At 35.1% G+C, this 15005-nt stretch overlaps 1 protein-coding gene across 1 annotated transcript; it reads left to right on the top strand.

Moving 5' to 3' along the window:
- Nucleotides 1-6323: 6323 nt before the first annotated feature.
- LOC113495182 lies at nucleotides 6324-9357 on the top strand. Its single transcript, XM_026873791.1, has 4 exons — nucleotides 6324-6347; nucleotides 6756-6874; nucleotides 7672-7795; nucleotides 8430-9357. Exons 1-4 carry the CDS (start codon nucleotides 6324-6326, stop codon nucleotides 9285-9287), a joined length of 1125 nt encoding a protein of 374 aa, XP_026729592.1. The 3' UTR covers nucleotides 9288-9357.
- Nucleotides 9358-15005: the final 5648 nt, after the last annotated feature.

Raw genomic sequence — 15005 nt, 5'->3', positions numbered from 1 at the left:
ATCTTGAGAGACTATTGCTTATCAATGCATCACAAATTAAACTCTATTGTTCATTTATTAAGTGTTGTGCTATAAACTGAATTTTAGACATCAGTTAAATAGTTCCAGAGTTATATTTAATTTAGTGCAATAGAAGTTATTGCAGAGACACTAAACGGCCTATAAATTTCTAATAATAACATTTATCATTGCTGCTCTGCTCCTTTTGATGATTGCGTGATTGTATTTTTGTGAAAAAAAACGCCGTTAAATTAGGTACCGATATTATTCCTATCTTTTCCTCTCTTTTTAAAGGAGTTACGAGAATGGGCAAAAAAATATTTTTGTCGTCGGACATCCCACAGACATGCCAATTTCTTATTTTTTCATGTTTGAAGCGATTTGTTGCTAAATTGAAGTGAGTTAGTTAATTAACCGTACGTTTAATTACCAATTGTTGGAATGCCCGATCATATCAGTAGCTTACGAAAATGTAAACGAACTGCATTTTGACCGGTGGATGTTATTGTAAGGTTTTTCAAAATCCCGGTTCAATCAATCAATCAAACGTCATTATTATCAACATATACGTAAACACATAAGACATTATATGCTCGACAAAACCGTTTAAATGGTTTGACTGTGGGAGAAATCGTTTTTTCTTGGGGCCCGTCACCACCTAAGGAAGTAAGATACAATAATTGTTTTTAATTTTAAAACAGCAATGCTTTAAAAAAAATATATTTTGACCACGCATTCAATTGACAGTCTAATACGACTAATACATAGTCAACTTGCAAGCAGTGTCCATCAAAAGTGTAAAAAATTCTCAGGTAAAATAACATGTCTGTTGATCATTTGGATACATCTAATAGTTCAATTTACATTCGTTGTGGTTCGATACCAACATGTTCGTGCTTGGTCTAAGTTACAAGTTACACAGCTAAAGATAACCCTCACTAATGGTCTAAGTTGCAAGTGGTTTAGATAAGCTCAAATATTGTTGCGATATTTTTTTGTTCAATAAATGCGGACAACATTGTATAGGTACATTGTTCTGAACCCAAAGTAAGTTGCCGTCTGAATTCTATAACACAAGTAAAGCACTTGTACCACAAACACCCAGACCAGAGACAATGTAGAAATGTGAATTTTTACATTGACCCGACCGGCGATCGAACCTGGGACCTTAGAGTTAGCGACACCTTGAAACCGATGCGTACGCCACTCGACCACGGAGGTCGTCGTATGCTTGTAAAGGTTTGTTAACTTTATTCCAATAGGGCCAATAAAGTCACAGCGCTCTGTAGAAGCTCTACCCAAAAAGAACTTCTGAGACGAATTTTTGCCGAACACTTTAAGATCACTCAAAATGGGCTTTGAAAATTTTCTTCGCTTTATGCTCATAAATTGCGCCTCTCAATTATTTATTGTTTGGTTGCAGTTCGTGATGTCGGCCTATGCGGGTATGATCGGAAATCGTATTACTCTGACACACTTTCATGACGACCACGTTTCACAACCATACTTTGGAAGGAACCTTTTTGTGAGCTTTGTAAATAATTCGTTGATACCAATAAAGTGGGTTTTGTTTAAAGATTACTGTCTTCCTCGTAATTATATTAGATTCGATGGTTAATGTGTGATGTTAGATCAAATACTTCACTTTTTTACTCTGATGAGCAGGACCCACCGCCATGTCTTAAAGTAATGCTACAGCGAGTGTGGAAGAGGGATACGCCTCTTCGCTGTTGTCACACTTCTACATCCATAACAATCTTATTTAAAGACGTGATGGTAGACCCTTTGATCAGGATGACCGGTGAGATTTTATATTACTCACGTCAGAAAATTTAATAGAGTGTGATTCTATTAAATTCACAAACAGAAGTGTGCACTGTGTACAAATGAATAAAGTTTAAAATCAGTCTGCTAGTTTAAACTGCAGCGAAAAAGTAAACCAAGTAAAAAATAAGATTTAATCTCGATAGGCAGTTCTCATGTTCCTTTTGGTGCAGCAGAGCATTGGCTAATTAACGATCACTATGAAAGTATAGCGTTACGAAAGCTATTCGCGTAACAACAATTAGTTTTATGCGGTCTCGTTGCGAGCGCATTTCCGTAAGGAGTTAATAGAACAGCCGATATAACTTGGAACGTCGAGGAAGAGCTACAAAATATAGCTGTCTCTATTTCACACAGCCAGCTTGTATAATTTGATCACCCTCTAACAAACTTTTATATTTTTTCTGAAGCGCCAAGTTACATCAGTCGTCCTGCACTTACTTGCGTATTCCGTGACAACACCCAGATGAGGAAGGAGCCGAAGAACATACTCTGGGTACCTACTGTACAATGTACACAAGTAATTTTGACCAAATTTGGCAAGAATACAGAGGCCGCAGAATAAGTACTATCAATAAATGCACGGATAGCCGAGGGGTTGAGGTCACCAGGCCAAACCCAATGTGCGCGTGGTGTCGCGGGTCCGATACCCGCGTAGGAGAAGCATTTGTGTGATCCACGAATGCTTGTTCTGAGTCTGGGTGTCTTTGAGTAGAGTTGTATGTTTGTAATTCCTTACTGCGGGAGTGGTTTTTTTTAAGTATGTCCACGTATATACTTGGCTAAGCTGTAACTGCAAAAATTTATAGCACAAGTTAAGGTACGATAGGTACGGTCAAAACGTGTGTGGGTGACTAACGAATTCCTCCGTGTTTTGAAAGGCATGTTAAATTATACAAACAAAAACAAATAGAAACTGATCGTCAGTTTTGACTGTAACTGTGACTCTGATGAGCTTGTAGTAAGCGAGGTAATAACAATGATGACTTACGATTAAGTATCAATTTGCTACGATTATTATAAGTACTTTTGTTTTATAAATGTATAAAACACTGAAATTAAGTGGTAATCGACGCTTAGCAACTGTGTAATTTTGTAATAAATTACTTTCAGAGGTCTTTTAATCTCAATTAAGTTGTAGTGTGTTGTAAAAGTATGCTAGCATGTAGTGCAGTTAATGATTTGATGGAGCCAGGGTTAAGTCTTCATCAAAAGCCCGTATTGGAAAATAGAATTAAAAAATAATAACTATTAAGAGTTCCTATTGATATCTACGAATGGACGAGGATGGAATTAACAAAATAAATTTCACAATATCCCCAAAAATTACCCGTGAATCGTAATTTTAGAAACTATTTGAAAGAATAAGTATAAAAAGAAATAACCTTCAATATTATATATTTTCTACTACAATAATGTCATTATCACTACACATGTCGAAATAGAACAATGCACTATCATCTTATTAGATTCTTCACACGGGGCCGATTTGCAATCTAATGACTAGTTATGAGACATTTTATTATACTCAGTGTTGCAAACAGCATTGTCAAAATTGTGTTGAAGTGTTTTGAGGTAATAGCCCTGAAATCAGGGTTGACAATGCAACGAACTCTGGCTTATTACGTGTAAACGGTTCGCAGTTAGAGGAAAAATAAACAGAATATTGTTGGCAGTAACTTTCGTGAGGCAAATTAAATCTTCAATTACCTAATCCAGTAAATTTGTAAAATTGATCAATAATAAGGTATAACTAATTTCTTTCTTAGAGCCTAGACTTCGTAGAGATCTATTTTTTATAAAGGCTATATAATTTTATTTTCTTCTCTGAAATTTTGATTACTACTAAGTCACAGGTTTTAAACATACCTTAAAATGTGGATCAAAAGACTGCTGAAAGAATTATTTGGACATGAAAGAGTTTTTTTGTCAATTAATAGACAGATGGCTTAATATTTTTTAGGCCTTTAAATAAAAAGATTATTGCACTCTCGAATTGTGTCACAAAACTAATCAAACGCAGTAATTACGTTTTGTTGCGCAATCCAGCCGCCTGCCTATCTCATTACACGGTCTTCGATTTGGGGATACTGTTTTAAGTTTTTTTTTCAATTTAATAGTTTTAGGAAGCTAAGCGAGGAATGAGCGAGGTTTGCTGCTTCCGTTCCAACTAGAATAGAATAGTTTGGGATGTCTTATCCAATAAGACAATCTTTTGTTTCATAGACCATTTGGGCAAATCATGTCGGGTCAAGCTCATAGTGGCTTGTGACCAAGAATAAGTTACAGCAGTATGACCTGTCAACACGTTGAGTTGATATTGGCTAAGTTATCTTACATGGGGATGAACAAAACAAAAAATTGGCAGGAAATCATTTCAAGCGTTTAGGATTGAAAAAGAACTCAATTTGTTTTTTTTTGTTATTCTTGTAATGTCAAACACTTTTAATTCTTGTATTGCGCATGGTTTCACAAACAATGAAGTGACATGCACAAAGACGCAAGCACTCATGGCAAGGTGCGCAACCTTAAATAGCTCAGCGTATTTTCTGTTTTGTTTTAATCTTTGGCTTATTCTGATCATAGCCTTTTTAATGGTTTTACAAAAACATCTCCATGTTCTGGTTAGGTAAAACAGTTTTTTATAACAGACTGGTCTCCCAAATAGAGCGGAATGTGCAAACAAGAAGCGATTAAATAATTTCTGATAAGAAACAAAGGTTTCTAATTGCGTATTGCGTTTCCGACAAAAAATGAAATTTCACTAAACTAATGTCAAATAGTTTTTATTTCTTATTATATTACGGATTATGAGTGAGAACTTAAGGCGGCGTTACCAGAGATGTGTGGTGGAAATGTGTCGTGCGAGGATGTCCGCTTAGCCGTTTCCACCAGAGCTGTGCTGACCGAGGGGAGGTTAATGAAGCCTTACTATTAGTACTTTACAAACACATCCCTCGCTACGCATCCTCGCACATCTCCGGTGGAAACGCAGCCTTAAAGGAAATAAATTACTGCGGTCGAAACTGAATGGGATGCCGCTGTTATCAGTAAAGATAAACAGCTAAAAAGAGGGGCTATTCGTCTTGACTGACGGCAAATTCGAGTCAGTATGGTAAATTCCAAATTTGTTCAAGTTTTGAATGAAGATTTTGCTTGGTTTTCCAGATTAACGTATTTGCCTTTATATGAAGAAAAAAAATCTTTTAATGTTTAAGTAAAAATAAAAATTATATTCTTACCTTCGCTGAGATTCGCTCGCTCTACTACTTCCTAATTGCTTTTAGCCTTTAGAAATGATTTATCAATTGTTTTTGTTTAACGACAATGAACAGTTACCTCATCGATTAAACACTGGATTACACAATTCTAGATTGATTTACGATTTAAACTATCATTAAAGATTTTGACGATTTCTCTATTACAAGATATTTTTTTAAGAACTTTTGAACTTTGAAGCTTACCTCAAGTGCTTGAGAGAAGATTAGGCAGAAGGAAAATTAGTCTAAAGTAGAAAGCTTTTTGATTAAGATTTAATTATTACTTCACAGGAACAGCTGAAACTATTCTCATTAGCAGACAGTTGTTGAGATTCTAAAGACATAAAATTCATCACCTACTAAACTATGTTCAGACGATGTTTCAAGGTTTTATATGAATTTGTATGCTCGAGGTGCAGGTTCGTTCTCATTGCAGACAAAGTACCAAAGTAGCTTTTTCTAAGTTACATATCATCTTTAATATTCTAAGACAAGATAATCAAGGCTCACACCTTCCCCATACGGGAAGATTTGACGTTTATGTAGACTGATATTATTTTTTTTGTGAAGGAAATGGCGATCATCTCCATTGCCTTAGCTTTAGATAAAGTGCTCAGTCTGGAACTGCAATCATAGTATCTTTGCTCAATGCTTTGAAAAACTGTTGAACTACATTGATCGTAATCAAAACAGCGGATAGTATCTCCAAAAGTATGTTTTCAATTTATCACGGAAAGCCGCAATGTTTTGCAGTCAATGGCGCGGCACGATTCGTAATGGGCGCATCTTAGATTTACAGGGGTCGTCAACATAAGGTATGTAATTAAAATTCGTAGATTATTCATAATTGTAGCTAAAAATAAAGTTCATATTAAAAAAAAGCTTCATAGCAACTTTTGTAAGACTAAGTCTAGTTTTATGTGTCATAAAGTTGTATTATACGTTAATTATACTCTGTTCTGTACTGGCACTATAGTCAATTGGTTTTGTCCTAAATATGGTAGATAAGATGGGAAAAAACCCAGCCACTAAAGTACCTAACGAAGTAGTAAACAAACAATAAACAAACATTTAATACTTAACTTTTGGAATTTCACGTGTCAGCAAATAATTTTTGCGTATCAATAGCTTAAAATAGACAAACGGTTGTTGACCACTGCATAAAGTGAATTGTGACCGTCTTGTCTATAAATGTACTACCGGACTTGTTGATCACAGACCTTCGATCAAACAGCCAAGATGTCACAACGTCTTGACAATACGGTACATTGTACTACATTTTATTTATCTGATGTTATCAATAAATAAACATTTGAAGATCGAAAGAGATTTGTAGTATTTAGTGAAAGTGATCGTGATACAGTGATGTTCAATTGTTATAGTTGTAATCTTTGTTTTGCATGAATCGGAACAAACTCTCTTTCGTTATAAACCTCTTTTTTGATAGTTTAAAGAAAATAATTGAAGTGTTCGAATGATTTGATTCATGAATTCGTATTACTTCAGATTCGGCGATCCTGATGTTGTTTAAAAAATGTTCAATTTACTATTTCTTTTAAATATGGTGATAATTGGACAACGGACCGACTTGCTAAATAACTTTTATGTATCTCATCAGGGAAATTCAGAAATCATGTTCAAAATGTTCAAAAAATGTTTTAATATTTTCAGAAATGGTTTTGGTGCTTGCTAGCCCTTCATGCGGGTTCATTATGGGGGACGACACGCTCAGCTACAAAGACCCCTTCAAATACTCCATCGACCATTGAGGCCCAAGCGAAATTTTTCCAGTAAGTAGTGACAATTGACCGCAAAATTGATTTAGAAGCTTTCTTTCAAGGCTGTTCGCTTAAATCAAATGTGTTTCGGTAGTGGAACTTTCAATTACGTTTCTAAGATCGTTGCTCTTTAAAGTCACAAGCAAAATTGACTCTGAAACCGTCTATAGAACTGTCATTAAGGAATATTTTCCCGTGATATGTATAGCACAATAGTCGTTAAGTTCGACTCTACTTTTGCCAGTACTGGCGCCATTTGTCAGCTTTTAAATTTTACTGATTCGTTTCAAGAGTAATAACTCAATAAACGAATATATAGTTATTGAAATAACCTCGTCCAAAATTTCGACTTTTAGTCACAACCTTCACGTTAATTGGTTCTATTGTCGCATGCAAATAAGTTTCGTCATAGCCAAACATTGACATAGTTAACACAGTAATTAGAGAAAGGGGTTTCGCGACACTAATTCTTATTACTTTTAAGTTATTTTTGTTATAATTGAGAAATCGGGCACCTTGAAAGGCTATGTTCGTTTGACCGCCATCGATTGAATTTATCAAAATAATAAGTGTGATTAAAACTCTCCAGTGGGTTTGAAAACGTGAAATGTGGTCGATCCTCCTTTATAGTTAAAGAATTATTGTCAATCTAAATACGCTGCTGATGGGAATTTAATTTAGTTTTCATATATATGTATTTTAGAAAAATGATTAGCATCCTTATAGTAATTATTTTATTATCATAGATGTTAACATGCCATTTTCTAATAAATTATTTAAGTAAGCACAGAAAATACTTTGCTTTATAGGGATTTTTTCTCAGTACAGTTGAGTCCGTACAAGATAGAGTTCGGTCACGTCTGCGAGGACCCCAACACATGGGAGCAACGTTACGAGAAGAAAGACTTTAAGAATCACAGGGACATGGGAAAAGTAAAACACATCTTTTATCTCGCTCTGTCTCTAACCATTTCTGTTTCTCTCTCTTTTCCGCTTTGCTTCGCTTGGCTGAAGGTATAGGAACTTACCGACAGCGGACCAGTTTAATCAGGGACATCGGTTGGGCAGCGAACGACACTTCACTGAAAGACATGAGAGGGCTAAACCCTCGGAAGGAGTGTTCTCTGCCAAAGTATGCTTCTATCGTGCTTATTTAACCATTTCCTAATTTTCCTTGATTGTACAAATGCGTGACAGTTATTGAATTATGAAAAACTGCCAAAGACCGTATAGTTGACTCTTGAACCCTTTGTACATTCTAGGGAAAGGACTATAAAGACGTAGATATGTTTTTTGCGAGCTTTAAAGTACTATTAATCAAACTCTTGTAAAGGACAATATCTGCGTCACTTATATTAATTAATTGTTTTCTTTAACATCTTGTGAAGCTAACCTCAATTTCTGTTTAACCTTTAACTATCTTCTCTTTCTTCTTTCATTTCAAAACTAATTATTTTAATTACTAATACTATATTTACTTAAATATATTCTAACATTTTGTTTTTCAATTATTAAATTTTTCTTCATCGTTAATGTATACTTAATGTGTACTTATGTCAAAATAAAGGTACGATGGGGCGACAAAAAGGGTGGGTATGGAGAACACTATTGGGATCTGAATCACGCTGGAAACGCTGACAGTCACGGTGACGACCACTATGATGGAGACAATGGTTCTTATCACGAGTTAAGCGATAATGACCCTTATGATGAACCCAGTGACAATATCCCAACATACAACAATGATGAATATGATCCAGAGAAGTCAAGCTATGAAGAGAGTGGACGGGCTAAGAGAGCCCATCCTAAAATAAGGGTCGAACGTAAACATCACAAAGTAGAAAGAGACTATGATGAAGAAACTCGCTCTCAAAAGAAACAAAAGCGTAAAAACAAAGAACAAATTAAGGAGGTTGAGACTTCCGAAGAAGAAGAAGAAATAGAAGATGAGAACAGTGAGGAAGACGAATCTTATGAGAAACCAAAACCTAGAAGACAGAAACAGAGAAAGCAAGAAGACAGCTCAAAACCAAAGGATAAGAAACAGTTCGTTTTAGTAGTAAGTCACAAAGATGACGACGAGAAACAAAAGAATGAGGAAGCAACTGAGGAAGAAACAGAAAAGCCACAGTACGTAACTGAGGAACAACTACCTCGGTATGTGCAGCCACCGCCAGAATTACCTCAATATGTACCTCAACCTCAACCCGATTATTCACAGTACCCTGCAAATGTACAAAATGAGCAACAGCAACCTCGTTACTTCCCTTATGAAGGTGGGGCTGGTGTAAGACATCAACCAGAGGCAGCAGCTACAACTGTTCCAAGGCTTTTCTTCGAAGCCTCGACAGGTCACGTGGTCGACCGAGCAACGGGTCAAGCTTATGTATTGCAGCCAATTGCCGTGCAAAATAATTACAATTAGAAAGTTGTAGTAACAGATTAGTTTAGTAACGTAGTTTTGTTAAAGTTATTTATTTTTATAATTAAATTTTTGATACCTTTATGAGTTGCTTTTATTTTTTCTTGACATTTTTGTTTCAAAAATTCTTGTATTTCATGCACAAATATGAAATCGCACATAAATATGCTTATATGGTGCCTATCTTCCCGTGAATCATTTACAAATTTTAATAATTTATTGATTTTTGGTTTCTCAAAAGTTAATTATTTGCTCTAACCTTTTGATAGCAGGATCTAATATAGGAAATGGTTCTAAGGTACAGTTTTAATTTGCTAGTTATAAAGCAAATGCAAATGAGTATAATATAATCGTTTGTATTACTGGAAAGTACTAACCGGTTTGCCAGGAAAGAGAACCAGATTTGCTTTCCATCTATTAATGTTCAAGAAAATGCCGTTTACTGTATTTTTTAAAAGAAATCTTCAAGACATAAAGTACCGTTTAGATTGATGATAAAATGTTTCTTTACAAAAAAAGTCACAGTCACGTAGATACTGTAGATAGTCAGATTCCGCTTTGGTTGAGTGATTTCTAAAAATGTAAACCAATCTCAATCCTTACTAAAAATGTCAGATGGTTTCATTTATACTAGATTTTTATTGATTTTGTTTCATAAAAAAACAACAACCATATCATAATTTTCTCTGAAAGTGAACTTATTCATTCCATGCAAAAAACATCTACCTTTACAACATGTCATAGATTTAAAAATCATTAATAATTATGGTTAGGAGCTAGATTTACCTCCAACACAAATATATGAAAATTTTAGCTTCCATTTCACATTAACATCAAAACTCAATTGAGTTCCTTGTGGTTTGTAGTGCAGGGCAAAACTATATAAATTATATAACTGTTACTGTCTGTTACGTTATTCGTAATAATAGCTGTTGACCTGCCACCATATCCTAAAGTATGACTTTTGTTGGCTGCGGAAGCGAGACAGCGCACGTCCCGGTATAGCGCCATCTCTTTTTTACGTAAAGGTGTAACTTTAGATAGTTTTTAGGGTTCCGTACCTCAAAAGGAAAAAACGGAACCCTTATAGGATCACTTTGTTGTCCGTCTGTCCGTCCGTCTGTCCGTCCGTCCGTCCGTCCGTCTGTCAAGACCCTTTTTCTCGGGAACGCGTGGAGGTATGAAGCTGAAATTTATATCAATTACTCAGGTCTACTGTCCCTTGAAGCTGTGAAAAAATCAAACTTCTAAGGCAACGCAATCAAAAGATACAGCCGTTTATGCCGCAAATTTTCGACACTTGCAAGGGAATCAAAACCTACAGGGTGCTTCCCGTGAACTCAGAATCTTGAAATTTGGTACGAAGCAACGTCTTATACCATAGATAAAGGAAAAATTACAAAAACCATAAATTTTTAGTTACATCACATAATATTTTTTAATAATTTTAAACTTACTACCTATTTCCTCATAAACGCGTAGAGGTATTAAATTGAAATTCATACCAAATACTCAGGTCTATAATACCTTTAAGCTGTAACAAAATCAAACTTCTATGTCAACGCAATCAAAAGAAACAGCAATTTAAGCTGCATATTTTGAAACTCGCAAGTACTCGCAAGGGAATCAAAACCTAAAGGGTACTTCCAGTCGACCTAGAATCTTGAAATTTGGCATGAAGCAACGTTTTACAATCGAGTCATATATATTTATATGACTCGATTGTCGTAATGAACGAACTTTGTAAACCTTGCAGGTTTGTACGGAACCCTCGGTGCGCGAGTCCGACTCGCACTTGGCCGGTTTTTTTTTGGTAGGCCTACAGGTAGTTCGTGATGTCATTGCTCGCTGTTGATATGATCTGCATACCGCTTTATGTCTGCAGTCATTATGCGTAGCGATACTTTGACTTTTACTTTTGAGACGTCTAGACTAAATACGTGTAAGTTATTGTATCGGTAATTAAGTGGAAGGTAACTTTTGTAATAATTTGAAGCTTGCATAATAGGTCTATTTAAAGATAAAGTTTTATTCTTGTTATCATAAAAAGTAGAGTCATTACTTTCGATGCATATCGGTAGAATTTCTTAGGATTTTTTTATTTGACTTTTTTATATATAATGGAAACAGGTATTGCTTATGACTGATGATGGCTGTTCTTCTGTTTCGAGAAAAAATAAGTAGAGTTTTTGTCCGTTGATTCGATCCCAAGAAAACCATGTGATTTACTATTCTAATAAATAAACAAAAAACCAACAAAATACGTAATATGAATTTGATCGGAACACAAAATTTAGTTCGAAATGCACTCTCCATTCCAAGAAAATCCATTCCTTAACTGTATATCCTTGTTATTACTTCCCATTCAAAGTGTGTTCACCTTTTTATTCAACAATAAACCCTCATACATTCATCGGGTCATGTGGGGTCCTTCAATGGGATATGTAAAAAGGGGTCAGTTGTTTCCCAGGTCCCTAATGGACGAACAGGTTTGGACTGCGAATTATCTTGATCAGTTTCGGAGTAACTGTCCTTCAATTCGGATGCGGGCTATGAAGTTTTTGTTTTGAATGGATAGATGGTATCTGAGATTGTAAGTGGAGTTTTGATGGGAAATGAAATTGGTAACTGTTTGTTTTTTGTATTCTTATTAACATAAGAGGAAATACTAGAATTAATACCAAATTATAGTGTTGATTGAAATCCTTTTTTTCATAATAAAACAAAATTTTAAGACTTCCCCTGGGCATTCAAAAACTTCACTTAATTACAACAGATCGATTCTAAAGTCAATCATTTCTCTAAATGACTCTACATATTTTTTTCATTCCTTTAGTTGACTCTACATTTTTTAAAGTTCAAAGTATTTTTACATATTCCATACTATACACATCCAAATAAAACATGATACTACAATAAACTCTTAACCAAATACTTGTATAAATAAATCAGACAGGTTGTTTATCCCCCTGCTCCAAGGAGAGCACAATGCATCCCGCTCTTCCATACAGATGCAAAGTGCGCACGCGTCTGAGATGAAAAAAATGTTAGGGCTGCTGGGTCCCATCCATTGTATTCTTACGATTATACCTTAGTGTGAAGTTAGTGTAAAATTTCATATTTCATCACCTCCAAATGAGATTTGGAGAATAGGTAATTGTATAGCTGCAGAGAAACTGTTAGAAGGATTTCGTGTCTAAAGAGTGATGATGTTGAGGAATAGCTAAAGGTACCTTAGTTTATTTTTTTTAATATGGGAAGAGCCCTAGCAATGGGATGGTTCAGGCCGGTATTATTATACTTGGAACTTTCTTATCTTATTACCTGAAGAATAGTAATGATTAGATTATTTTTTTGGGCAGTATTTTGGTTATTTTAGTAGGTTTTAGTTTCATTACTCTCCCGTATCTATCAAATCTTTATTTACCTCTACCAAGTATTGTCCCTTTTCATCACAGACTTTTTTACCTTCTCCACAACATCTCAGATTAGTTCACTTGAATTTGATCCCTCTCTTCATCCTTTACCTCAATACCACTTGTAACCAATCTATACTTATCTCTGTATCTCGAACAATGCGTTACGGTACCAGGTGTTCTGTTGAGCCGGCACTAATACTTCCGTAAAATAACATCTGGGTTAAAGAGTTACTCTTGTTTGGTTCGTTGTTCCTGTTTCGCTGAGTCATTGATCTTCGTTGGAGGTTCCAAGAGCTATGCGTGTATAACATTCAATGGACTTTGAAGTAGTATTGTAGGTAGGTACATGATCGCTATAATCCTTAAGACTTTCTCAATAACAAAATGATCGATCATTTATTGAAAGTTATCATCAGAATAATTCTCTAGTTTAAAAAAGCACATCGTACGAAAGATGAACTTTGGTACTTCTTAAGTACAAAATTTTGAGGTGAAACTTCTCATGTCAGCTGATAATTAAAATTCGCAAAAATTGTACTTCAGTTTTTCTTAACTCAAAAGAGTTCTTAACCACATTGGAACTGCTAAAACCATACATCGACAAAACAGTTATTCTTACCTACAGCAGTAACGGCCGTCACACCGGATTCCCACACATTAATCCTTGCAAAATAACCGCTGTCACGTTCGCATTGTACTATCTTTAAGACGGTCAAAGGGTGTCCACCCTTCCCGGTGGCTAGCCAAACCAGTTTGACCAGTTGCAACGTGGGAACCATTGTCCAGTTCCTTGCAAATATTACGATGTACGTCAATTGTCTTTCGTCCCTTGCCTTGCACTTGTTCGTTAGGGTTGAATTGAATGTCCCTTTTAAAAAGAAGGGTCGACTTGGGGTGAATGGATGATGGATATAAAGATAAGTTGTTTAAGTGTTTTGTTTTATTTCCGTTTTGTTGTTTCTTGAATGTTATGATAAAGATTTAGTTAAACTGTTACTATGATACAATATTATTAATAATCATATATTACTTTGTGTTTTGTATGTTTCTTGAAATAATTATTTTATATTCATATTTAGAATTTTACAGGAAAAAACGTTTTTTTTTTTCGATGACTTTTAAAATGATACTATTCAAATGAGGTCGACTCTTAATTCTTAATTTGACTAAATGTTTAACACTTCTATTTTTCTTCAAATTGCCAAGCTCAACCAACCACACTGTTCGTTTCAATTCAAAAGGACACAATTTCTAATAACAATTGAACCACGCATCACTAGCTAAACATCCTTTTAAACCGTGTGTCACTTTCGCAAGGAACTCAACATGCAAATAAAGGGTCATTCCAAACTGTCCTTTCCCACACTGCAACTGGTCAGACCGGTTATAGGACCCTTTTCCCAATTGAAGATGCAAGGACAGTGGTGTCTTAGGAGCCCATTGTCCAAAACTCGCCGAACCTGTTTTGGTGAGAAAGGATAGTACTGAGCTAATTATTTTTTAGAGTGATTGGTATTTTGGGTGTTTTGTTCCGGGATTCGTGAGGCATGAGAATATTTCTTTAATTTTTAAGTAGTAGTAATAGCTGTATCCGATTTTAAACTAAACATGTAGACCGTTTTAGGATTTAGAAATCTAACCTTCAGTAAGTTATTTTATGCTTAGTTGGTTCTTCCGGTATGTTATCTACATATATTAGGTACCTACTTTGTAAAGCTGACGAAATAACGTCATCCTACCACCTCCTCTTAAAGTGTTGTATAAAAGAGGTAAATAGGACTGGCGAGGCTAATAGATTTTGTTTCTGTATTTTTTTGGAATAAATTACAACTAAATTATAAGAAAGCTGTTTTCATTGAAACATAAACACATGCGGCACTATTTCTATCTACCACTCGAATCGGGAACCTGTTACTCGTCCTTTTTCCCAACCTGCCAAAAACTTTTAAATCGGACAATGTGTTAGCAAATAAAATTATTATTATTATTTGTTTATTTTTATTCGTTAAATATACAATTACAATATGTAGTGCTCCACAAAACCGGTTTATCGGTTTGCCTGTGGACGAGTCGCCATTTAGTTAATTTTACACATATATTATACATATAAAAGTTATACACATAGGTATGTATTTACATATTATTTAACAAGTACTTTTTAAGTCTCCGTTTGAATTTTTGTTTATTTGTTTCTTGTCTGATATCTGCTGGCAAACTGTTCAACAGATATGGTAAGCGTTTCTTTAATGTTCTGTCGCCGTAATCTCATTAAGTACCCCAAGAATAATAAGACCCGATCTAA

This window comes from Trichoplusia ni, chromosome 6 (genome assembly GCF_003590095.1).
Source record: "Trichoplusia ni isolate ovarian cell line Hi5 chromosome 6, tn1, whole genome shotgun sequence".
NCBI classification, from domain to species: Eukaryota; Metazoa; Arthropoda; class Insecta; order Lepidoptera; family Noctuidae; genus Trichoplusia; species Trichoplusia ni.
Note: the sequence above shows the minus strand (reverse complement) of the source record. Positions and strands in the feature narration are given on the sequence as shown.